This window comes from Hermetia illucens, chromosome 6, assembly GCF_905115235.1.
Source record: "Hermetia illucens chromosome 6, iHerIll2.2.curated.20191125, whole genome shotgun sequence".
NCBI classification, from domain to species: Eukaryota; Metazoa; Arthropoda; class Insecta; order Diptera; family Stratiomyidae; genus Hermetia; species Hermetia illucens.
In genome coordinates, this window is record NC_051854.1 from 66,859,907 (window position 1) to 66,887,198 (window position 27,292).

The following is a 27,292-nucleotide window of genomic DNA, read 5'->3' on the forward strand; positions in this document are numbered from 1 at the left end:
TTTTAATTCAATTTTCTGCATAAGTTTGCATAAAACAACCTGAATTCAATTGTGCATAAAGGTCTTCATCGCCGTATCTGGGATTTATTGTTCGTCTCCTTCAAGAGCCCAAAAACTGGAAATAACCGCAAAAAGCGAGGCCTGTATGAAGTCTTACAAAATCAATTTTCAGTGGATGAAATTAAAATATGAAATCAGTGAGTTAAGCGTTTTTGTAAAGTGCCATATCGCACAATGTAACCAAGTTTTGCTGAATGGACTGCAAGTTCGGGGACAAAAAGTAACCGCTCAATGCATTTTCGCCGCTTAAGGTAATGTAATATTATTTTATAATTGTTTAACCTTTTTCGTATAAATAATTCAATGTACACCAGAAAAAAACTGGTCAACAACTTTATGGCAGATTTTTGTCTTCGGTTGCTTTAAGCCGTTAGAAGCAACTAATTCTAACTACTGCGCAGATTACTTACTACTCGGCTAGGTTTTTAGTGTATCGATGTCTCGGCCATTGTCACATACCGTTGCTTCGAACAACACTCTTACATACAAATTTTCATACAAGATACCTCGCACATGTGCTGTTGATATCTTTAGGGCAACAAGCCCTTTTACTTTTCGGTAATTTAAAACAATGCGATGAATTTCGTCGATGTTTTTTGGATTTGTAACCTCGCTTGATAGTGCAGAGCATCCAGTACCATTGCTGGTGCCCATATCTGGGCAGCTATTGAATTAATTACGAATTATTGTTTTCAAGGCAGCAGATAGAAAAAGTAGTAACTTTACCCAAACTGGGTTTAGTCTGTCCTATATATATCTTATTACAATCGCTGCGTTATTCGGTAGATACCGCTTTTTTCCTTCGCTGCCAAAGGATCCTTGACGCTTCCCAGTAAATACCGCACCGCGACGACCAACTTGAATCTACAACTTCCAGTTGAAGCTTCCTTATCCAATTCCTGATGTTGTTAAATAGGTAGGAATACGGGATACTAATCCGCCTCGTGGCTTCCTTTGGCTGCGAAAATAGTGTTGTATGGACCCGCTTAATTGTGTTGCTTGATTCCCTTCACGATGAGTTTCTCAATATTTTGAGGATTATACCCGTTCTTAATAGTGATGTCAATAATGTGCTGTCGTTCCTTATTGAAACCGTATTCCGAAAGAGGGTATGTAATCAGTCGGTGAATGATGCAATTGTAGACCGCCATTTTTTGGGAAAATTTATGGTGCGAAGTTGGCAGTGTCGTTCTTCGTTTCGAACTCAAGCCTCCCGCTAGAGTTGATCATATTCAAGTCTTGGAACGGTAGAGCACCATGCCTCTAGTGTAAACTCGATTTTAGGATGAATATTGTTTATCGAGGAGATGGCCCTGTCGATATCAGCTCTTCTAACAATCGCAAATATGTCATCCACATACCTAAACCATACTTTAGGCATTATTCCTCTCGACTCAACTTCTTCTTTGATTGATATCATGGACCTTTCATTGGGTAACGGCGCTACATCCGAAGTATTATAGTTTTGTAGAATTTATCCCGAAACGTAAAATAGTTTTCATTCTTAAAAATCCTAGCAAGGTTTGGATAAATTCAAAATTTTCCATTCCGGGTCAAACTGACACAGTCATCTTTCTAGTACGAAATTTCACTGGCGTGTTGGGAAACAATGCCTTCACGTTGAACGATACCATCACCTCGTCTTTACCCATCCTCTCAATTCGTTGCAGCTTCTGGATTAGTTCGAGAGAGTTAGCCACCAAATAGTTACTGCTCATCGTCCTAAGGGCCTAGCACTCATTGATGAACCACTTGGCGATGTTGTACGTCGGTGAGTTCAAATCGGCAACGATTTCTCACATCTTGTTCTCCTCCTTGTGGATTTTCGGTTGACATCTGATTCTTGGAAGCACAGGATTTGGCATTCGGAGTCGCCCAATAGTCGGGAATACAACACTAGCTTCCAGCGCTCGATCGAACAGAAACGACAACTTTGACTTATTATAACTTTGTTAATAATAGTGCGATTTCCACTAATGATAGGTTCATGCTCTATATTATTTCACCATTTTGTTGATGGGTGAACCAGAAGCTATTGCAAATAGTAATTGCATGACAAAAGTATCTGTAGGTTGCCAGAACTCTCCTAATTGTACTGTGAGGGACGTTAACGGTAGGTTTCTCATCCAAGATGATGAGCAGTGGAAGGAGCACTCCACCACGATTATGACTATGGAAAGTTATCGTAACATGCAGATACGGACTACTTGCCCAAGCAGAACTATCTTTTCCATTAATGCACTGAAAGTCGACTGATTCAACAACATTTCGAGTAATTTTTGTCTCACACTCGTAACCCCAACCACATCAATTTTGTTGAGTCCACTGACAATTTTCTCGTTTGCCGGCTCCCGCCTTATTCCTTCCTTGTTTGAGTTTCTAGTTAATGAACTTGACATCAATATCGGACCTAGTCTTGATGAACTTTCAAACCTATGCCTAGTTAACTGTAAACAATACATCCCCCTTTCTATGTAAAATTTCAATAAAATTTTCGAAGAGTGTTAGTAGTGTTCTCACCTTTGAAAAGAGGGTTTGATAATTTCTATTCTCAAAAGCGGTGACGTTACTCTAGCTATGAAGTACCGCTTCATCTTACACACTCAACTAGGAAACCTACTCTGGGCACATGGTTTTCTAGATGGTCGATATAATATACGGTATAGTGGTTCTTCTCCAGAGAAGCGGTCTCTGTACAGTGCATCTTTTGTAGCATGGTGACATCAGCCCTATCTTGGGATAGGATGTCGATTAGCTTTCTTCAATCCGTACAGAGAACACATGTCTCATGAGAAATTTGTTTGTCCTTTGCCGGGATTGCCGTTGTGTTGTGAGTGCCGCCTGGGGCTCCTTTTGTGGCTTTGCAACAGTTGGTTTTCCGTGTAGAATTATTAGTTCTACCCACCCCCTAACCTAGAGGACCAGATGGTACAATTCGTCCCGTTTTTAAAAGTGAAAGGTTTTTTGTACGCCTAATGGGCCAATGCACCGGTATTGACGCCCAGTATATCGAAATCGAGCCTTCGTAATAAGCATCTAAAACCCTAATACTCTGGCGGGGGTTTTTATTCGTATTGAAATAGCTTGTTTTTTTAGGATATAATCATATTATTCTTCTTTGAAAAGGATCCACTATAACAGGTTCTGTTAGTAGAGCAACAGTAGGAGCAATCCTCCCTTGTGCGTTCTCCGATTCTTGTGAAATTGTTGCATAGGCCGGGCAGCCCTGGAGTTCCCGTGATCTTCTATAAAATTTTTACGTAAGAGAGACTTCCCCTACTCTCGATAAGGATTGTGCCCGGACTTCTTTCGTTTTACCTGTTGTTCGGCTTAATGGCCTAAACACAACAGCGGAGTTCATTTCACGGACTTGTATCAGACAATATACAATAAGGTCGGTGTGTAATGCAGCACCCAGAAAAGTTCGGAAAATCGAACTTGTGCGATGCGTGATGAGTTTGTTGCTTCATTTGCAATATGCCGGCACTTTTCGTTGGGGTTAATTAGCATGAATTCGTTTAGGAAACTGTCATAGGCACTAGCATTATTTCCGAATCTTCCATTCATAAAAATTGAATTTAAGCCGGAGGTAAGTGCATTCTTGGCGACATCAATTGCGAGATTGAATTAACATAAAAAATACATGTAGGTCCATTTTCCGCGCACAAATTCGCGGCATTCCAAATAATATTCATGCTTATGCAATTACCGAATGTATGTTGCTACTGGTTTGTCTGTGCCGCCCGCTTTCGAAGCATCGTGCACAGTACCCGTCAACATAATTATGTTGAATTGTCCTCTTTTCAAGAACTTGTAAAATAAATTACAAATAACTATCTAAGCCGAATTGAAGATCCCAATTGCTTTTTAATATTTTAATATTTCATTTAATCGACACTTGGTTATGTGAATAACATCTAATTGGGAAGAATTCGAGGCAAATTCGTAAAATCTCTGTACACCACTTTACAGGATATTATATGGCATTAGGGATTGGTAATAAAGGTGAGTCTTTCGCTGAAATGACTAGGTTTTAAAGGGTGAAAACTCGAGTTTTTCCCTGGTCTAATGAGTTCATTACCGGCCAAATGGGCGGCTTACCCATTTCTGCATTGTAGAATCATGTAGACAACTGTCTGTCTGGGCCAAACTGTATAAACTTTATGATTTTCCAGAATGTAACAGTCGAAAACGATAAGCGCCGCGATACTGCAAACGGTTGTTATCTGCCATCAGACCGAACCTTGCCGACGTGGAGCGATCTTTGCCGAACTTAACCTTCATTGTACATTGAAGCTGCGTGCCGGCCTCAGCTTTTCTCATCTGCGTTCCGGACGCAATGGAATTGTGTTTCGGCCTTTAAAATCGTCCGTTTGGTTCCACCTTTTGAAAATTTTATTGCGGTTTGATTTTAGTTTCCGACATGTGCACCTCCAGATGCTGCTTGTTTTAAGTTTCTGCATTTTTTTTAAAGGTTTTCCTTCAATTCCTCCTCCTCCTTCGTTTTCCTCTTTATGCGTGTTACCACTTTCGTCCTTAGGCTTACTTGAATAGCCTGCAAGCGTGATTTTTTCAACGACCCTGCAACGATAGACTGGACTACGTAATGTGTTTTGCTTGGTATGTTGTAGGTTATCTTCAGTAAACTGGGGTCCATACGTCTTGGCATTGTAAAAATTAACTCGATACAGTTTAGCTTATGTTAGCGGTTGATGCGGTAATCACTGCTAAGCAGTCTTCATACATAAAAAATTTCTCAGTTTTTTTGCTCTGGTTTTCCTTTCCTTTGCCTTTTTTTACGCTCTTCAACAACTTAGTTTGGTCGGTTATAAAAGTGCCTATGCACGCTCAGCGTAATATGCATTCATGTGCTTGTTCATTCACACCGAAGAGAGATTTGGCAATTCTACCTATGTGGACTCTGTCTGGCTTTGTCTTTTGGCTGGAGTTAGAAATCTTGGAAAGACATGGTCGTGCCAGGTTGCTGAATTGTGTAAAACCACTTCTCATTTTCTCCTTCTTCCTTCCCACAGAATCGCTGCACGGCATTATTTTGCGAGGAGGACTTTGCTCTAAGCGACCAAACTTTCCACTCTTCACGCCTTCCAGGCGCCTCCTCTCTGAACAAAATCATGGATAGTAGTACATGACATGCTCCGGATCCTCAGGTACAACCACATTCAGGGCACAATGAAGAATCAACCATACTGAACCGTTACACATACTTCCTGTGACCATTATGCCCTGACAGAAAGTGTGTCAAGTGGTAGTTTATCTCGCCCTGTGTCTGCATCCACTCCTATATGGGGAATCAATGTGTGAGTACTGCGACTTCTCTGCAAGTCGTCTTACCGTTGTTGCCACTTTTTTAAAAACTACCGCTTTACCACCCTTCGGTCGTACAGACAGTGTGTCTTATTTACTAGAATGTCTAATGGGACAATTCCTGCAATAACGCACGCTGCCTCGTTTGAGAATGTCCTGAAGGCGCTGCATACCCTTAGCACCACTAAGTCGTAAGTCATATTTACCCTCCTCCGATTGTTCTCACACGCTAATGCGTCCTCCCAGACCCGTACTGCCTGTAACAGTGTCGAACGAACCACTCCAGCTTCAAGTAATTTGGGGCTGTATCTTGGGTCTCCGACGATGGGTATCAGCGGTGCTAACGATATGCTGGTATTTGCCGTTTTCTCATGGGCATAGTTCAAGTATCCCACGATATTGATCTCGATGCCAATCAGAGGTGGTCTCCGTCCTTTGTTCCACAAGGTCAAGCTGCACAATCTCCAGCCACTTTAATTCGCATAAAATTCAAAATCTGCGGATTGTTTCGCGAAGATAACTACAGCCAGATCATCTGCGATATCGATTATTACAGAGAAGGACCGAATTGAACATCATATTTCTCAGGACAGGACCCAATTCCCCATTAGGCCTCTCCTCCGCAACGTGCCAAAATGTCCTGCAACTTTCAAGTAGCTTAATAATGTAACTAAGGGCACCCGTTTTAACTAATGAGTTTTTAATCATTTCCATTTGGCTGAATTGAACGCATTTTTCACGTCTAACGTTACCACTGCGCAGCGTTTATTTGAGAACATCTCGTCTCGAGCCAGCTTCAAAACCACGTCTGCGGCGTTGACCCTGGGTTTAGCTGATAGGCCGTCTCAGTATTCTATGTTAGGGGCAAGTTCATTATAGATGAGTGTGTCTCGTTATTTTCCAGTCCTGTCTATAAGGGAAATCGGACGGTATGGCTATGGATGTTCGGGTTGCTTATTGCTTATTGCTATATTCGGTAGCAAAACTAGTTTTTGCCTCTTTCGCTGAGCGGGGGAAATTCTTTCTATCATGAATGTCCTAAATACGCCGATAAACAATTCGGGCCTGGTATTAACAGTGAGTTTAAGGGCTCTATTTGGAACTGCATTCAAACCAGGAGCTTTATTATCACTGTTTCTCCGGAAAATCTCTGCAATTTCGTCATCAGTCAACGCAGGTATGGTGAAAATATCCAACGCTTGCTTATATTTTTCGCGCTCTCTTTTAAGCTGCGAGAAGGGCGTCGTTATTGTATCTAGAAGAAGATGCGGACTGATCAGTTGCTGTGTTCGCCCCCTCGTTTTCTTCAACAACCCTGTGTGCTGTTCCCCAGGGGGTTTGGTCTGCAAGGAATACGTTTGTTAGTCCTTAAAGCCTGTTTCAGCCTACCAAGAAGGATTCCACGCCTTGACATTATGCGTCTCATCATTTGTGCTTTCTTCTCTGAAATCGCACCACCATTTCTATGAATGTATCCTGTTCAAATGTTTTCACGGAACAGCCCTGAATTCCTCATTCAGGGGTACGCACATCGTCGTATCGTCCATTTTGGATCTGGGCGAAAAGTGAGTATAGTGCTCACTGACAAACCAGACCATTTTTCTCGTCAATGTGGTACTCACATATGCCAAATCGACTATTAAGCCCGCCCTTCAAAAAGCGAATACATATCTAGTGTTTGCAAGCGAAAGTCTCGAGGAAAATACGGCCTTTAGTGTTCCTAGTTCGATTGCTTCAATCCACAGTCACGCGTTGAAATCATCCATCATGATTTTGGGGTTTCGACTTTCGACTTGCATCCGAAATTAGCATACCTAGCATTTCCTCGCAATGTACCATGGTCGCGCTTGGTGGAACATAGCAACTTTATATGTAGATCGTAGCTATTTTCGCCCTGACAAATCCAACTCCTGGAAACTCTACCACTTCCTGGGTGGCTAGATTACGTCGTGCTCGTATTGCCGCCTTACTGGTTACATCTTTGGCTGAGGTCATGCTATTATTGTTGAGATGAGGCTCATAGATTATGGTTACTTCGGCTCCACTCTCATAGATAATCAGCGTCACTGATAATATCAGAGGTGAAGCAGACTGAGATTAGTGTTCTCCTGGATGAAAAAGTCATTAAATTTATTTAGAAGGGGGTCATAACGGTTACTCAATGCAAAAAGCAAGAATTGTTTCTGGCTAGGTTCGATTCTGTCGTTATGTTGATCGTGAGTTGGGTTCCAGACAATGCAGACATATTCAAGCAGTGGGCGTACACATGTTGTGTATAAGGACATAGTGAATCCCTCCCCGGAATGATGGAGAAAGTTCATGAAAGTGTTTTCGGCATAAATAGTTAGATTAATCACCATTTTATCATAGATATTGGTAAGGAGTAGATTGATTTGGAGCTGTCATTGTCCTAAAATGCACTGACGAGATTGAAGTCAATGAAGTTAAGACAGTTGACTGGGGGGAGGTGGTTATCATCTTCATCGATAATGAAGCCGATGTTCGGACGATTAAAGTCTCTGAATACAATTATCTTGTCATCCTCTTTTAAGGGAACTGCGATGCGAGAGATTATATCAGTCACTTCATAATAAGCGGCTTCATCACAACCGGGAGGCATGTAGACAATCATCATCACCATCATCAACGGCGTAACAACCGGTATCCGGTAATAAGGAACTACAGACATCCCGGTTTTGCGCCGAGGTCCACCAATTCGATATCCCTGAAGACTCTCTGGCGTCCTGACCTACGCCATCGCTCCATCTTAGGCAGGGTCTGCCTTGTCTTCTTTTTCTACCATAGATATTGCCCTTATAGACTTTCCGGGCTGGACAGTCGTGGTATCGCTGTAGACAATACCGATAAAAAGGTCATTTGTAACTGAGAGGGCGCTTGCAAATTTGCATTCTAAAGAGGGATTATAAACATTGGTTGTAACATTGCAATGAGAACACCGCCTCCTCCTGGAAATACAAGTGCTGGTATAATTTCGGTCAGTTCTATAAATAGTCCAATGGTTGTCAAGGATTTCTTCGTTTTTAGCAGCAAGTATAGTAGAGAGGCAAGATTTAGCGTTAAGAAAAAGTTGGGTCACTTTACACTGACTAGACGAGTATTTATAAAGATTTCCGGTGGAACTTTCTGATTAAGAGTACTACTTCTACTTACTAGAGACATGCTTTGAGCTCACAAAAGCGGTAAGTTCCAAGGTCGCGTTGAACCTGGTTGTTATTTATGCCGAGTTCGTCGTAATAGCAATTGAAGCAGAGTTGCAAGGAATCCACGTCAGTGGGTAACCCCTGAGTTTGGTTTCTACTTTCCCCCCTCGAAGTACCTGTTTTCGTGCATCGTGAGTGTGCGTATGAAAAAGACGTCAACAGTCGTAGATGTTATGGCCCCTGAATCTAGACAGAAGATACCAGCTTTCTAGACCTTTTATGTTGGTGGGTCGAGAAATTTCAGGGCAGATGGTTTAGAGGCAGAAGGATTGGACAAGTGAACTGTGCGCCCCCACGGTAGTTGAATGTCACAACTTATTGGTAAGGTTGGAACTGTTAACCGCCACGCACCCAGTGGATAAAATCATTCTACGTTGTGTTTAAACCGGTCCCAGTGCATGCAAAAGGGGGTTGTCAATTTTTATTTGGACGCATAGAATCGTGATGTGTGTGTGCAGTTGCACTGTTCTGCTTGGACAACATATTTTCCAGTTCTAATTCATCCAATTGTGGCATAAGGAACTCATTAATCATGGGTATGACTAAAAAATAATGATTTCACCCCTACAAAGTAAGCTTCACACCACATAGTGACTTTAGGTGAATTTAATCAATGACACAGGGAATCTTAGAGCCCCAAAAGTGACGAAAAATGGAAATCTTATGCATTCACGTTTCCACTAAGATGGAGATGGGCCTCGACAATCATGATGAGTTTTGATAAAATTTTCGACACTTCATTACTAAAGCTCACCTTTCACTGTCTGTATTTTGTAAGGGGATATTTTCCAATCTCTTGACAAAATATCCTTCAGAGACGAACGAGTAATAAAAGAATTATCATTTGACCCCACTTGCAAATATTATTCCATCTTAAAATTGGGTTATTTATTTTGGGCCGGATAAGCTGCCGACTTTCGCCCTGTTTTCTGGTTCTCCAGCGTTTGACTTGACCTGATTTGAACTGATATAAACTAGACAAACCTAAAAATTTTGGTAGGGTTAATACAGTAGCGACCCTTATGCATATGGAATAGATGAAACTTTTGATTCCAAACTTTTGAACGGAATGCTTGCTTTTCTTTCCCGAATGTTGGAAGGAAGTTATTCAAAATTATAGAATTTATTATTTCCCCACTAATTAGCTACCCTGCTTAAAATTATAGTCCCTGCGTATCTCAAAAGAAAGTTAAAGTTAATTCAATTCAACTCTATTATCAGATATTATCACAATCATCTATTTTTTTATTCAATTTCTGTTTTTTAGTACAATACAAGGTATCAAAATATTAAGCTCAGAATAAAAAAATTGTAAAATAAGATAATCAGAATTACCTTTTTGTGATTTCATTGAGATGAGGTTTTTGATTTAGTAATATAAATAAAGTATTTGATATTGGGAATTAATAGACGATGGCGCTGGCGGTTTTCCAAAAGGAATGTTGCGCACATAAATAAACAAAAGATTGTGCTTTACAAATGTTTAAAAGTAATCATACACGCAATTTTTATGGAAGACAAGTTTTGCTAAAATCCCATGCATTTACCGAAACAGGAAATATCACCAAAATATACAATAACGATAAATATGGATTCTCCATAGAGTACGATGGCAAGTGTTAAACTAAAATGTAAGCGTACAGAATATACAGCACTCAGGTATTTCATAAAAACAATATTAATAATATTATAAATGAAGAGAAGTATTCTTATTATCGAAATTGATATTTACAAAATTAAAAGCATGCATAAAGCGTAAAAGCCCAACAATTCTAGGTTGAAGTGGAAGGAGTCGGAAATTTGATGCAAAAACCCCACACAGAGAATTTTCTAATAACGAATATTATTAAACTTCAATGATAAAACTTTCGGCAAATTATTTTCATACGAAATTCAATTACAAGAAAATCAGAATCAGGTTTTAATAAGCATATTAAAGTATTAGCATTTATTGGTGGACGAAGCAAATCAAATTTTTAGAATTTTTAAAAATACATATTTCTCTCATTTGCAGCATGCATGGAAATTTCTAAGAGTATTGTCCCACAAAAAAATAAAAATAAAACAATAAAATGCAATAAAAGCAAACGAAAAAAATCTGTAAACAATAAATATTGTAAAAATATATCTAATCCAATACAATATGTATTTATCAAATCTTTTTTCAAAAAATTGAAGGACATAGGAAATCCGAAAAGTGTAAAATGAAAAGATATATATATATATATACATACATATATTTTACCTAATGCAATACGATGCCTGTATAAAAATTTAACAAGAGTTTGTTGGAGAAGATGCAGCTAATTTCAAATAATTATACATTTTAAGGGGGAAGGGAACGTAATTTTGTCAAATTTGAGTGAAATAATTATTAAAAAGTCGTACATTATCGGCAGATTAGGCATATGAAATATTGAATCGATTATTATTGAGCAAGATAAGAAAGAAAGTGTGAAAAGGAATTCGTAATAAAAAAATGTTTCATTAAAAATGGAAAACAAATGTTTTTTTTAGGGAATTATAATTGAGAGTATTTTATATCAGTCTGTACCTCCGTTACCCGGAAACGTCTTGCAGCTAAACCAGGCGGTTCGAATAAAAAGGCATAGAATTTTGAACTGAATAATAATTTTTTTTTTCGAAAAACAACAATTTTTTATTTTTAGGAAAGAACGAAAATAAACTTATAACTAACTTAGGGACTACCTTAACAGTTAAACTTAATCTAAGGTATATCATGAATCTTAACCTAACTTATCACTTAAGAAATAAATGTGTGGAAATATTTACAAATCATTTTGGAGGAAAAGTCGAAAGAAAACCTCCACTCGTTGAGCATATTTAAAAACAGGGTAGGACTGGGAGGGAAAAAGAACTGGGGTAGGATGGGTGACATGCGGGAGAGGGATGGGAGTTAAAAACTAGAAGAGGCGCTAATGATGGGTAAGTTTAAAAAATTGGGAGTCGGAGAAATGGCCTGTGTAGAAGACTACTTTACCTTGGGGATTGAAAAGACGGTTCTGTGAATAGAGGCATAAGAGGATCTGGGGAAATAGATGAGTCCGAAGAAGGTTATCTCGATCTCGATCTGCATGGCCTCGAAGACAAGAGGATTGGGATGGGATTGACACTGGACCAGGAAGTTGAGGGCATGACGGGCAAGGAAAGCATCGATGCGTGGGGTTTGGCAGGACTGGATTTGGTTGGAAATGTACTTGGATCGGTCTTCGTTTTTAAAAATGTTGGCATAGTGGCAAAAGATACTGCGCTCCTTGAGGAGGAGTCGTTCCATTTGGGATGGGGAGTAGACAGACGAGAAAATGAAGCCGAAAATGAGGAGTGGGCGGATAAGCTGCTTATAGCAAAACAGCTTGATCCTTTTTGAAGTGGGAATATTGTATTTAAGGATACGATACAAGGACATGAAGGCGCCAGTTGCACGGCCTGGTGCCTTCGTTATATGAGGAACGTTGGAGAGGTAGGAATTCATTGTCACTCTGAGGCAAGTGACCTTTTTTACAGTAGGAATGGGATCGTTGTGGATTGTAAGTGACAAATATCTAACATCACTCCACATTTTCGGCGTCATTCTCATGTTTCCATGGAAGACAATGGTCTCGCACTTGTCGGGATTTAAGGAGGGTTTCCAACGGGTGAAATAATGGTAAAGTTCATCTAAATGAGCATTCAGACGCGCTTCCCCGCGGGAGATGTCTTTTGTGGTGGTATAAGGGATCAGGTCATCCGCGTATTGGAGGATCCAGATAGGAGGAGTTGGTTTGGGGATGTCTGCGGTGGGAGAAAATGGTTGCAGAAAGGACTGAACCCTGAGGAATGACGGCGGGATAAATATAGGATGAGGAAAGGTGTTGCTGGATGTTGTCTAAGGGTTTCCGGCCATCTAGAAAGCTAAGGATTAGCTTACAGAGGTGCGGATGGAAATTGAGGGTTTCGGAAAGCTTGTACGTGGATGCATATTGCCATACGGAGTCGAAAGCTTTCCTTAGGTCAAGGAGACCGGCTATGGTGGGTGTCCTCCGATTGATACCTAGAAGGATATCAGTCTTGAGGACAAGCAATGCGTGCCCAACCGAGTGTTTAGCTTGGTTGGCGAATTGGAATTCGGGTAGAGTGTTGTTGGAAGTACAGTGCTCGTCTATGAGGGATTTGATGACCCGGTCGGAAATTTTGGTGGAGGAAGATACGATAGAGATAGGCCTGTAGCTATCAGGATTAAGTGGACTAAGGTTCTTTTTTTGGGATGGGTACAATGCGAGCACTTTTCCGTTGAGAAGGCAGTGATTAATGATAGAGGAAAGTATGGTGGAAATGTTGGCAGCGCACTTTTTCAACACTATGGAAGGGATTTTGTCGAGACCCACTGATTTTTTGTTTTTGGAGGCTACAATTACAGCTTCCACTGAACTTGGACTGAAAAAGTGGATGGGAGAAACATCATCATGTTCATCGGGATGGATAAGGGGTTGACAGAAAAGGTTTAGGTTGGGACTGGGTTGGTAAAAAGTTGGTGCGGATTGGAGTCGTTCTATGGTTTCGCTCACAACACTTTCGAAGTGTTGATCACGAATGTGGAGGGTGCAATGGTTCGCTTGAGGAAAGTGATCGGCTAGGACGTTCACCTTATCAGGAGATGAAATGTTTTTGTTGTCGGGAGTGGTCACTGATACCGGGGACTGTTTCTAGAAAGGGATGAGTATTGGGATTGAGTTTGAGGGTTAGACTGCTGCTGATTAGGAAGTGGTCAAGGTAGGAATGGTAAAACCCTATTATTAAATGACGGGAGGGCAGGGATGAAGTGGGAGAAGTTGATATTGGGATTAGAGGTGGCTAGGAAATGGTGGAGGGTTTCCCAGTTCTTGTTCAACCGTACATCGAACCATGACGGGTGCCTGCCAACTGAATAATAAATTATTTATTTACAGATTTTGATACATGAATTTTGCTTATTATACATTTTTCCAGGTTTTGTGTAAAATAAAACCTTATTAAAATCGGTTTAGTGTTTGCTTGTCTGTTAGTCTTTTTTTCCGGGGGTGTAAATTTTGAGAAGACATTGGTACATGTGTTCCAGCGTATGAGATTGTTACCTATTAAAATCACTCCCTAACTCCTATTTTGTTCCCCACGGAAGCACCACAAAGTATTACCCGTGACATGGCTCTAGCCCATCTATCGAATTCGCAAACGTAAATTTCTTGCCTTCTCTGCCCCTCTCAACTTGCTCAGTATAGTTTATAAAAATGCCGCCTTAAGAATGCTTTAGAACCATCTCAGATGAAACGGCAGAAACGCCGCCTAGCCGGAATTTACCCGACTGATCATAACAGATAAAGTGTCGAAAGGGACGAAACATTAAGTAGATGGTAATATCGGTGAGAATGGACGGAAAAGGGTCGATGGACCCATAGATGGATTCCCAGTATCAAGGTGTGGACGCAAAGAACGCATGGTGAGATAAATTATGATCTCATGCAGTTTCTCACGGGACTTGGCGGATACCGTAAATACTTGTTTAGGTTTATACTTGAGGGTTCGCCTAGCTAAAGTTCCCAGTGGAACATTCATCAGAGCTAACCAATATGCCAAAAGTAAAGGCATGGAATGACATGCTGCTTTGTTAACGCCCACCGTATATGCTGGCGAAGTTCCAACATCAATGCGAGAGGATCGAGATTACTGGAGAATCTAGTAGGAACCGAATTGCAGATTCTCAATTTGAGTAATGAGTCCACTTTCTTCAAGGTGGTCTAGCAAGAAGCCATTGACATCACGGTGACACCCCCTGACATTGCGGCTCTTGTCAGAGAGTGGAGAGTATCAAGCGATATCACGCTTTCGGATCACAGCTGTATTGATTTCGCAATGGGCATGAATCCGCCTGCACCTCCTTTATTTCGGAATCCATGGAATGCATATTGGGCGACGTAAAAAACAGAATTGAGCGTCCGAGTTACGATCCTTGTGAGACGCATCAAATTCATTGCTGGAAGAGAGAGAAAACAACCGAGATGATCACAACTAGCATGGGAGAAGCCTTAGAAGAGAGCAATCCGCTCATGATGCATAAGAAGATTAAAGCGCCATGGTGGAATTCGGATTTGGCGAAACAGAGGAGAACGACAAGGGTCCTCCTCTACCGAGCTCTAAGGTTTGATTCAGCCGATGATATAAAGGGGCCCTAAAACTCTAAAGCAGAGCATACATTTTTGAGAAAAGACCAACTCTCTTTAGGCAACTTCAAACCTAAAGCGGATCCTTGTCAAAGAGCGTACCCAGCAGCTGGGTTATCTACGTTTACAGAGCGAGAAGTACACAGAAAGCGATGAAGAAGCGGCAAACTATTTGCTTCAAGTGCACTTCCCAGACAGCATCCAAACTGTCATCTCGTGGCCGACGATATATACAGCTCTCAACCGGAAGATTGGACTCTGACATGTAAAGTAGTTTCACGGCAATGAGTGAAATTGGCATTTAACTCGTTCCATACATCTGCGGGTCCGGATGGCATTATTCGTGCTCTAGTAATAGAGGGAATGAATGCCCTGGGTCTACACATTCGGAATATATATAGTGCTTGCCTAGCATACGCTTATATTCTAATCAGCTGGCGTGATGTAAAGGTAATATTTATTCCCAGACCAGGGAAACTCACCTAGATAGGCACAAAAAGCTTCCGACCGATCAGTTTAACTCCCTTTCTGCTAACGGATACATATATCGTTCAGTGGCCACTTCACTGTGGGCAATGTGCCTAACGGAAAGGCAAATCCATGAAGAGAGCATTCTATGAGCTAACTGCAAAAATTGAGAAGGCGATATCCGATGAAGAATACGCCTTAGGCGCATTCATGGACATCGAAGGAGCCTTCAATTATGCCCCAATCGTGGCAGACAGCATGGAATCGATCCCTTGTTAATCAGTTGGTTTGTTCACATGCTAAAGTGGAGGAAGATCCACATATAGGTTAGTCAGAAGTCTATTGAGGCAGAGTGTCTGAGGGGTTGCTCACAGGGAGGAGCTCTATTTCGTCTGTTATGATTCCTAGTTACGCTCCTGGAAGACGGAAAGATCTTCGCATTGGCATTTCCGGACGATCTAGCCGTAAAAATTATCGACAAGTTTTCGGGCAAAGTATGTTGCACTGCATGTAATCCACAGTTGGTGCTTCCATAATCGGCTCACGGTGAACGCTAGGAAGACTGGACTAGTTGTGCTCACTAGGAAGGTCAGGTGGGGCAGCTACAAGCTACCCACCTTAGCAGGGCGGAAATCCAGCTGGTATAAACAGTCATTTGGTAATTTCTTGCAATGATCAGGTGGCGCTGATGCCCGCCGATCATATGGTTTCCAGATTCGTTTTTGAAAAGGCGTACACCGTCGTAATCACCAAAAGAGAAGAACGGTCAATAAATGGCCACGAGTCTTTTGGGATTATATACTTAATAACCTTCACCGGCGGGTTAGTCATAGAAAACGGATCGGTCGCAAGGGTGTTCTAAGGGAAAGCCGATTATGGAACTGACTCGACTTCCCGAAAAAATAACGGCCATATTCCAGGCGGAGATATATGCCAATTTATTGGCAGCAAAGAAATGTTTGCGACAAAAATGGAGGGGTTGCACTATTCGAATCTGTTCCGACAGTCGGGCAGCATTATCAGCACTAAACAGCAACGACAAATCAAGCCAGTTAATGTGGAGTTGTCATCAGGTGCTGCTGAAACTTGGCCGACTGAACGGAACATTCCTGATGTGGGTGCCAGGGCACTCAAACATCACTAGTAATGAGGTGGCTGACAGGGCCAAGGTTCTGGATCCACAATTTTGGGGTTAAAACCAGCTTTCGGCATCCGGTCATCTTTTGTCAAGTCTACTCTGAAGGGGAAAATTGCAAGGATCCATGCAGCCGAATGAAGAGATTTGAACTTCTGCTGGCAGGTGGAAATCTTTGTGAAGGAACTCGTGGGCGCTAGAGCGGCATTTTTATTTTTCCTTAAGAAGTGTGACATAAAACCCTAATAGGGCTTTTAAGGGGACACTGCGCCTTAAACTACCATATGGAAGAAATCAGAGTGGTGGTCTCGGCCACTTCGTACGCAGCTGCTCGGCCTCCTCAGACATCAGACGAAGATACCTTAGCAAGGTTTTCTTCAACGAAGAGTCTGTGCATTATCTGCCTTTGGAGAATAAACTCAGATTCGAGAAAGCCTGCGAACGCCGTAGGTGAGAGGCCGATGAATAGGCGATCTGCATGGATATACAACGAGTCTAACAAACGTCTGAGTGCTTGGAGCTGTGGCTCCTTCCATTAAACTAAACTAAATAATTAACTGTCCCACCTGCAATGGTATTTCGGAGTATGCATACGGGCACATTGGCGGCTCCAAACAGTTGATATCAGCCTTGACGGGCCCATGGTAACATTGGACGCTTTAGTGCAAACATGATATAAATGCTGCTTGAAATCCAAACTCATATCTATTATAATTCCAAGCTATTTGATTGCTGCCATTCAAATGTGAGCGTTTCTTTATGCCGCTTGGTGATAAGCCCTACATCTATTATTTTGTCCACCGTGACTGCAAGGCTGGCAGAGACTTCTTTATAGCAGTGATTGCTTTGGATGAATGCAACTTTATATCCACGAGATGCTTTGCAACAATTACCACCATATTATCGGCCCAATATAGTGCCTGCGACAGCAACTGGGATGCTGAGGACATCATTATTTGTGATCTTCCGTAATAGTGGGCTTGGTATAGAGCTTGGTGGAACGCTTGCGGAGACAATATATTCTCTGGGTTCATTGTCTGTGCCTACCAGAGCTTTCTAGCTGTTAAATAGTTATCGATAGGCGCAGTCTAGTAACTGGGTGCAAGAATCGTCGGCAAAGACCTTATAAGTTTCCAATTGCATGCATTTTGCACAAGGTAATTTCACTATGTAATACTTGCTAATACCACTTTTTCCATGAATCGTATTTTCAGCTAGGCCATTAACCAGTTTGATGGCGTTGATAGTGTATCTGGCCGTACGGAAGCCGAATTGTCGATTTGATAGGCCTCCCAGACTCTCTTCAGCCGGAGCAATCTGTTATCGATTATTCGCTGCAGCAACAGAATCGTCTCAACTTGACGAAATGACTGCACTTCCAGATTAATGTGTCCTGCTCCATCAGCATAGTCGAGGTATTTGAGGAAAGATGTCAAAGTCCATGGAATTCCTCCACGTCCTCCGTTACTGCACGTTACCGATAACAAGAAAAAATAATATCGGTCGAAGGATCCAACCCTAGCGGATTCTGCTTTAGACATAAAATTCCTTTGTAATTTACCTCGATGAAACACATGATTTTTTGCTTTGGTAATAGCTACTAGTTTCTCCGGAATTGTCGCACTCCAAACGGGTGTCCTTTTCCTCCTTTAAAGGATCACTCCCTTTTTCCACTCACTGGGAAAAGCCTAGGATTTCTAAGATTTCCGTACGAGTGGAAGTAGCAGATCTGTAGTAACTGCAGGTGCAGCGATAAATAATTTTGCGGAAAGACCGTCGAGCCCGGTGGCTTTACTCCGCTTGAGCCGACATTATTTCCCTTCCGCTTGGAGGAACAGTTCTTATCCACACGTTATGGTGACTAATCATTTCATCAGCAAGAGGAAGAATTTCATCGGATGTGATACGGTTAGAAACCGTGTTCTCTTTTGTGATGTATTGGGGTTTGACGGCTTCGTGCTTGCCATCGCCTACAGCCCAGCCCGGCTTTCAGTCCTTTTCGTTTACGGAGCTGCTTCCAAGTTTTCGCAGTCAGCTGGATCTTCTGACGCCCTTTTGGGATGTAGCCGTCGACCCCTGCTCTCGAGAAAAGCATATTTCCAGCCTACCCCCACTGTTGGGCAACTGTGATACTTCTCAACCTGGGCCAGAATCTTATAGTCACAATCCTGTCAGAAACCGACCTCGAGGTAAAGAAAGCCTTGGGGCAGCCATCAGAAACAATCCGCGTTTGGATTTGCGTCTCCTTGGTTGGTTGGTTTTCGAGACCACGAAAGCACATTGCGGAAGAAGGAGTGGAGGATTCTCTAGAATCTTATTATTTTCTTTCGCTTAGGTCCAGAATTCCCAGCTTATGTGGCTGGAATTCTTTCCCTGGAGTTGGAGAAAGCGAGTAGGGATTCCTACTAATACCGTTGTCGCAGAGCAGTTTTGCATTTCAGAATTCATTCATAATCCGTTTTCGATACCTAAAAGTCTTCCTCATGAGGTGAGATCCTATCCGGGCCGTTGTTGATGTTTCGATAGCGCTAAAATTTCAAAATTTTCAGGTGGTTAGTCTACAAATTTCCATCCCTTTAATCGCCTTTTACGACAAGCAGGGAGAACTTTGAATGTATTATGAAACCGCAACTGGCTGGGCTGATATTGAGAATAGGTCCCTTAACATTAATACAAATCTCCTTCTCACAGTTAAACAAGTTCTTTATCTACATGTTACATTTAACTCCAACCAACCTCAATCTCACATCGACCCTGATGTAGCTAGATATGCCGTTAAATTCCTAGAAAAGTGTGTGACGCATCGCAAGTAGAGATGGGAAGGTGATTTATGTAATATTACATAGGTGATATCACTTGAAGTGTGATATCACATTACGATTACCGAGCACGATCTAAACATTACAACATCACCTAACATTCGGTCTTCGTAATGCAAGTTGCGCGGCAGTTGTCGATACCGACGTCAACTATTAACCTGGCTTTGGGCTTGTTTTAGGCTGGTTTGGACTGGCTTTGGGCTGGCTCTAAATTGATTTGGCTTTGGGCCGGAAAATGAATTCGGGTGCATATGAATATGGAAATACAGATCCTTAACTTTTAGTAATTGATTTGTAATGTTATGGATTGGAGGGAATATCGGTTGCTGGAAAATATTAGACTATATATTATCTTATACCCTTAGGGGCTCTTTTGTTTTTTTTCTTCTGTTGCAGAGTAACCCTCCAAACCTAAGCATGCAATTATGCAGTTTGTATTTTTTCGTAAAATCGATAGATTGTCGTTATAAATGTGTTTTCTTGGAAGAGTATGCGTGCAGGAAATATCCTCCTCAAACCGTCCATGTTAAATCTAATAAAATAGTGTCCAGCTGGTAAAGGACATGTCAAAGGGATGTTAGACATTGTCTTGGCAACTTCGCGAAATGCATGTAGAGATAAATTTGTTATAGCCATACGTTCCATTTTGCAAATTAAAATTTTTGTGTTGAAAAAAATATTCATTCCTTGGCCAGGACCCCATCTTGTGAGTTCAATGCCCCACGAGGGTTTCATCAAAATTTGTAAAAGGTTAATTCGGAGGTCGACGAAAGTTGCATTAAGGAAAGTAGAAGACATGTTGGCATATCCACCATTTTGTCCATGTCGAAGGCTAAGTAGTTCTCCATCGAACCGTTCCTAAGAAAGTCAAAGATAAATGTATATTTAGCGCCTTTACATAACCCACCCGAGAAACCTATAGGAAGAACGAGGCGACGAAGTCAGTTTACCGAGAATTTTGATTTAAAGCTCGCAGAAAAGGTGTTCAAAATTATCATACCTTAAAATAGAATTATGCAGATACCTACCCTTCGAGCCAAAGACATTGAGCACCACATCAAAGAGACGACAAAGTATCTAATGTAGGCTTCCATACAAATTCTATTATAATAACTTCAAGTGAAAGGGATGAAGGGTTCGAATTATTTAAAAAAAAAAACCTTCCAAAGGCGGTTTGCTGCACCAAAGAATTTTAAACCGCGAAATAATCCGCGAATCACAACGTTAGAATGTTTTATAAAACGGATACTACGTTTTATATAAAATAGATGCAATTTTATAGGTAATTTGGGCTTATAATTGTTAGAGAATGTGGAAATTTTTGCGTGCCAATTTACATAAATAGTTCCGCTCTATTGTTGGTGCTAAATTTCACTGGTCAAAATATTCTGCATCCGCCTTATGGACAGCTTTAAACTATATCTTCATAATTTTGATTAAAATCGATTTAATGTTTGCGCATCCGTCTGAAACCCTTTTAGATGCAGCGATTGTCACATTTTATGTTGATTTTAAGCAGAGCTTGAGAAATATGGTCATGCGGGGTGAAAAATGAAAGGGCTCAATTAATATTTTCGAAATATATTCGAAACTGGCTTAGGGACCAGACAAGCAGATTAATTCAAACCTTTTTGAGGTTTCGTATGAGGCAAAATGTTTCTAAAATTAATTCAATATCTTTTTCTAGCGTTGGAAGGTGGAAAGCTTCAAAATCTACCGCTGGCTCCTACCATACGCTTATTTGAGACATATACTCCCGCGGGTATTACGTCATGGGGGCTGGATCAGTGACAAACTGCGGCTTGTGTCGCAGATTGTGTATCTCCGGTTCTAGATTTTCATGGTACCTGTCCACATAGGAATTGAGTTAGGTCGTAGCTAACTTTACCGTGCTGATCCGTCTGACCCATTTTGAGACATCTGGAATAATCTTATGAGTCCAGCGTCCTTTGGATAAATCATTCCATCTTTTTGCCACTGCAAAATAGTGAAGTGAACTTCGTGCTAGAGTGGCGTCGACCCTCATTTGTCGACGGGGACTATGCCCGCTATCACACATGTCGCTTCGTCTGATGTTGTGCAATGTTCGCAATGCACTCAATCGATAGCTTCCACGCCGATACCGAAATTGGAGCTGCAAAAGGCAAGATGGAGCCGAAAACTCTCGAGATAAGAAGCGGACGGCTTTGCCTAGGACCACCTACATTCAGAAACGTCGGAAGTTTTAGTTGCTAAATTCTCAATATAGGGCTTGAATTTCAGTCTTTTGTCAACCGTGAATCCTAGGTATTCAAGTGTCTACTGCGAATGTATGATGTGTTTACCAATCCTGATTTTCACCGATGTTTGCTTCCTTCGCTTGATGATCAAAAATTGCTCTCGGTTTTATCGTTTGCGAATATCAGACCAGCCTCGTTTGAGAGGATTTGGATCTCCTGAATATCTTGTGTCAGCGGTCTTTATCGGGTCGCTCACGATACGGGAAATGACGTTCCTGAAGTGTTTAAGTAAGTAGTTCTGGCCACTAGCTGGCAGTATACTTGCTTCCTAGGTAGCCTCTCGATGAGGAGCAAACCGCGGATCATCGCTACACATTGGGACGCACTTTGAGTCCTGGAAGCCGTCGGTAGCGCTCTGCTGACGCCGATGGGTGATGTGAGCGTAGCTCTTCCAAGGTGGTAGTTGTGATGTGTATGAGGAGCCAGCCACTTCCGGATCGTTGCCGGATAGTGTGCATTGAACGTCCGTGAGTATTGGGATTAGCTAAGCGTATATTAGGCCTCAGGAAACTGGGGTAGGGGATTTAATGTCGAGAGTATGGCTGCTTCTTGTTGTTGCGGCCCACTCTCCTACATGTAGGACAAAAATAACAAAACTAAAAAAACCGAAAAAACATTTTGGAAGGAGAAATAGCTGATTGCAGTGACCAGCGAAGGATACAGCGACGGTTGAAACATTCGATGTGACACGGAGATGCCCAAACAAAGAGGAAGTCTTACAAAAAGACAGCCAAAATCGTTAGTCCTGAGCAGGTGGATTCGGACATGAACCGAGTGGAACTGCAGCCGACTGTCCTAGTTATAGCTGAAGGGAAAAGGGACATTAGCGGTGAAGCGTATGCGGTCGGCAACGTTCACTTAGACGGACGTCAGCAAAGGTGTCAAAAACGAGCTGATGGAACTGGAGGAACTACTGGTTCGCACTTCCTTCTACAGGTGAAAGTGGACATCAGCGGAAGCCCCACGGAAAACAGAAATAGCCGCACTTCCTGCTGAGAACACTGGAAGCGTCAAACGTCACTACAAAGTGAACTGGGGAAAAATTGGAATGAGGAAGACACGCTTGGAGAAGACTTTAGTCAAGTATTTTCCAGGGCTCAGAAAAAGAAGGCAAAGAAGGATAAAGGGAAAGATTTCGGTACGCGGACAGAGACCCGAAGCCTAAGGACAAGGATGCTACTAACCGAAAACCAGTAACAGAAAAGACCAGGAAACGAAGATGGCCTAAACCGTCAGCTTAGCTCATTTAGCCGACGGAAAACAAACATTTGTGAAAGTCCTCAGTGAAATCCGCTACATGATGAGCCAGAAGACAATGTAGCAGAAGGGTCTTCCATGCGGAAACCGGAGGGTGGCTGAGTCCCCGTTGAGTTAGGCCCGACAATTACTATGAAAAGTCCGTTCTGCGAAGTGGTCAAGGGCTACTGGGAGAGAAGGCTCTCGTTTCTTGTCTAGAGCCTATGCGCTCTGTGGAAATCTAAGATGGACTACCTCACAGAAAAGGTTGAAGTGGAGGAGGCCATATACCGTCAATATCCAGAGGTAATCAATGCCCGGATAGATACCACTTCTGTGAATGCGTGAGGCCAAAAATTCGCTGCGGTAGAAGTCCCTGAGTAATATACGAGGAAATTTCCGAACAGCGGGAAAATTAAAATTGAATGGATAGTATGTATCGTACGAATGCGAGTAGGCCTCAACAAGAATAACGAAATTCTTTGAAATTTTCACGACTTATTCAGAACATATTTCTAGGGTCCGCAAACTAGGATAATTGAAGAAGCCGTGATAAAACATCAAAATTCAAAAAAAGTTTAACACAGCCTCAAAAATTTAGCTTTTAATATTTTTTAATAATCCTAGTGTGCGTTCCGTAGTTAAGTCTACATTAAAACGCCGCTTCCTTTTTTCTTTAAGATGATCACAGCGCCCTTTAGCGTGGCAGCAGAAAAAAACCCTTTTTGGAGATGGTTGCATAAATTGCTCTATATTTCAATAACGAACTACGCGATCGGGCTGGAAAAATTACTATGTAAGATATTAATAAATCCATGGTGAGAAATTCGTATTTGTATCTTTATCCAGTTCTGCACAGAAAAATTTCTAAAAAAAAGCGAAAGAACGGCCTTCACACGGGATGACCCCCTTAAGTCCCTTGAATAGGGTATGCCTCGGCCAGACTCCAGAGAAAAATGGATCTTGAAACGTTCCGACGACCAGGCTGCGAAGGGAGCACACATAACTTTTGCGTTGGAGAGGTGGCGAGTCCTAAAAACTTCTCGGCAAGTGATCATCAGTACATCGCGTTCGAAGTGGTTGATGCTACCTGCTGGGGTGCCCCAATCCGGCGTCTGCCTGCGTGTGGAACGTCGCGAGTATGATTATTGGGAAATTCGTCGAAACTCGTGGAATAGGCAAAGTCTCGCTGAAGGGCGCCTCCGGGTGGCAACGTTGCAACTGACACGAGCGAGAAGGCAGGGGCTTCAAAGCCAGAGTATAGATCAGCTAAAAGGCGGGTAGAATCTTGTCAACGAGGTAAATGAGGACCCATGGGGACTTGGCATTGCACGACTGTTATTCTCCAGACATACGACGTACGAGTTGATGCCAACAGCATGGAAGGCGTCAAAGACTGACCCCTTTTCACAATAACAGAGCTCGAAGAAGCAGTTTTCACCATGAAAAACAAGAAGGCACCTAGTTCTGATTGTATCCCGGCGGAAGTTTACAAATCGGTGTTTAAATAATGACCATACTTGCTGCGCTTTTCTAAGGTGAACATTTTTCCTTGTAGCTGGAAGGACGCTAATTAACAAAGGAAAAGGAGACCCTGAGCCTACATAGAGACCGTTGTGTACGCTCGTATAATGTCAGAAATGCTTTCAAGTTTGTAAGTTGGATAGATGTGCTAGACAGATTAGAAAACTCATTTAACGCGCCGAGTTATCTCTTGCGACTATTTGGGGTTTATTTGAAAGACCGCTTCCTGCTCTATTAGATGCTAGAGGCTTATAGAAGGATAGGGCCGGACATCTGGAACACTCCTTACGATAGTCTGGTAAGACTCGACATGCCAGAAGAGTCGCATCTGGTCGGTTATGCAGACGACGTGGCGGCACTTGTTGCCGGGCGCACTGTTGAGAAGGCGCGAAGCAGACTTGGCATATTGATGGGACGAGTAAGTAGTACCTCAGGTGCTCGACTCGAAGATGAACTTCTTCGAGCCAAAAAATGCTAAATTCAAAGATAGAGCTTCTTGGAACAAATGAAAGTTGCAGCAGACAGGGTTGCATCCGAATTTTCGGCCTAGAGTCGGCTAATGGGGAATTTTCGGGGCCCTATATCTGCACACCTTTTTCTCTTGTGAAATGTGTGAAGATGGGGTGGTTTTCGTCAGTAGCTTTAGGCACACACAGGGGAGCTCTCTCTAGACAAGATATTCAGAGAGATGTTGAGGGGCGCTGGCAGTCGTGTTGCGGATTATGTTTGGGCCGCATTATTCTATCCTACTCCCACAAAAAAAAACAGTACTCCCTCCTTTCTACGATTGGTACAAGATAAATAAACCTTTCTGCTTATCATCTTGGAACTGTTTTGACGGCCACTACCAGAGCTTTATTCAGAATGTCATATAAGCCTGGGACTTTATTTTGTACAATCTTCTTCGCGGCTCTTCGGATTTCTTTAGTGCTTACTTCGGGAGTTTCATCGGAATCTATCTGGGCAACGGGTAGGGTCGATTTATTTGAAACTTGTGGGAAGAGTGTTTCAGTGATCGGTGCTGAGCGCTTATCCTTGGCTGATGCTAAGACAGCCTTGCATGCATCACTCCATGGGCCGGAGTCCGCTTCCTTGTGTAACCTCTTGAAGTGTTCAGTTTTACTTCTATAGATGGCTGCTTGCAGTTATTTTCTTGATTTTTTATATCGGTTGGATGTGTCTCCTGGTTTTCAGGCAGCCTTTGTGAAGTTCGTCAATTTCGACATTCCAAAGAAGTTGGGCATTCGTTTCTTGAGTACAGTGCAGCGTAGCGTAGAGCGTCATATGTTTTCTGTATCCTTGCATTTCCTCGAACATTTGCTTGGGTGCCTAATCCGCTACTGCTGTTTTCTTGATATGTTTTACTCGTGTATTAGGCTCCATAATGATAGTCTGATGGTCGCTGTGCGTATATTTCTCGCTCACTTGCCATTGATGATTTTTAGATATATTTCTAGAAATATTTCTGTCATCAATATGAATGCATCTAGCGTGAGGCTTGGCGCAGGATACCAACTGAATATGTCAATGTCGCCTATCTCAGCTCATGTGAAGGCGTCTTCATGGCTATTGAACATATCTCCAATTATTCGATTTCCCCAGGTCCAGGTTGCCCTTTGCCATCTCTGTCTGTCTGTTACACCCGATTTACACGGAAACTACTAAACCTGTTGTCACGAATTTGTTAGTGCGTGAATCCCTTTACATAAAGCAATTGGCGCCATTTTATGCTGAGTGTGAAGGGAGGCTTCCAACACAGGCAAAAGCGGGGTGTAATTTTTTTTGCATACAATGTGTGTGGTGTGTGGTATTAAATGAAAAGGGCCGATTAGTATTTTGCGAAACTGATCGTGAATTAAACATAGGGGAGTGAGGTCCAAGTTTAGCATTTCACGTAAATTAGTTGCACTCTAACACGTGTATGACGTCTTCATTAAACAAAGTGAACTTATATGAAAGGCGGGGTCCTTGGGGGCATTCTATTATAGTTTTCCTTTTTTAGCTTTTTAAGTCATTTGTATATCAGTCGCAATTACTGGAGACATGTACATATGTACGTATCACCGTACATTTTCAATATGTTATACTTTCGAAATATGGAAAGAAAAAGAAAAAGATTTTCAAAATGGTCACCCTGCATTACTACCTTAAATACTTTCTTGCATCGGCATTTGTACCGTCAGATCTAATTTTATGTTCTATAGTCTTCCATGAACTGTTTGAATTATTTTCTCAAATTCGCGAAGCTACTTAATGAGAAAACCAGAAATTTGAAATTTTCAAATTTATTTACTCACTTTTATTATTTTGAGCTGTCACTTGACACTAGCAATAGCGCTTTATTTTAAAGTTGAATAAAGTATGTGCAAAAAATGTGTGATTTCTCTTTTGTTTTTGTTCGTAAAATCTAAAGAATACCATTATAAACGTATCCGGTTGGTAGAATAAACGTCCAGGAAATATTTTCTTCAAACCGTCCATGCTGAATCTTATAAAATACGGCCCAGCTGGTATGGGGCATGCCAAAGTGAAGTTAGTCATTTCCTTGGCCGCCTCGTGAAATCCTTTCAGAAACACATTTCGTCTTGACAGGCGCTCCACTTCACAAACTAAAGTTGATGTGTTGAGGAAATTCGTCGAGCCTTTTCCAGGACCCCATCTTCTGAATTCAATACCCCACATAGGATTCGTCAAAGTTTGCAGAAGAACAATATTAATGTCAACAAAAGTCTCATTAAGAAAAGTACAATTTAAGGTGGCATAGCCACCCCTTTGTCCATGTCGAACGCTAAGTATTTCTGTTGAAACGCATTCCTAAAAAAATGAACAAGACTGACAACAAATTCAAACCGTTTCGTAATGCAAATTTGGAATCAACAGCCGCAAGAAAAGGGATTGAGAATTATCAAAAATACATACCCTACGAGCCAAAGACAGCGGTGTCCCCAGCATGAAAATAGTTAAGTATCTGATGAAGGTCTGCATACTAATTCGCTGGATAATTTTTGGTCGGACCGACGAAAAATTGGAG

At 41.8% G+C, this 27,292-nt stretch overlaps 1 protein-coding gene across 1 annotated transcript; it reads right to left on the reverse strand.

Annotated features, from left to right (window-relative positions):
- Positions 1–52: 52 nt before the first annotated feature.
- LOC119660547 lies at positions 53–27,292 on the reverse strand. Its single transcript, XM_038069182.1, has 3 exons — positions 27,181–27,292; positions 26,559–27,075; positions 53–115 (listed from the first exon to the last, which is right to left on the reverse strand). Exons 1-2 carry the CDS (start codon positions 27,244–27,246, stop codon positions 26,587–26,589), a joined length of 555 nt encoding a protein of 184 aa, XP_037925110.1. The 5' UTR covers positions 27,247–27,292; the 3' UTR covers positions 53–115; positions 26,559–26,586.

Bases quoted from the DNA above. Each gene is read 5' to 3' on its own strand.
- LOC119660547 (XM_038069182.1), bottom strand. From the start codon at position 27,246: ATGCAGACCTTCATCAGATACTTAACTATTTTCATGCTGGGGACACCG. The intron at 27,076-27,180 runs GTATGTATTTTT...TCATTTTTTTAG, and splicing joins CGCTGTCTTTGGCTCGTAGG to GAATGCGTTTCAACAGAAAT.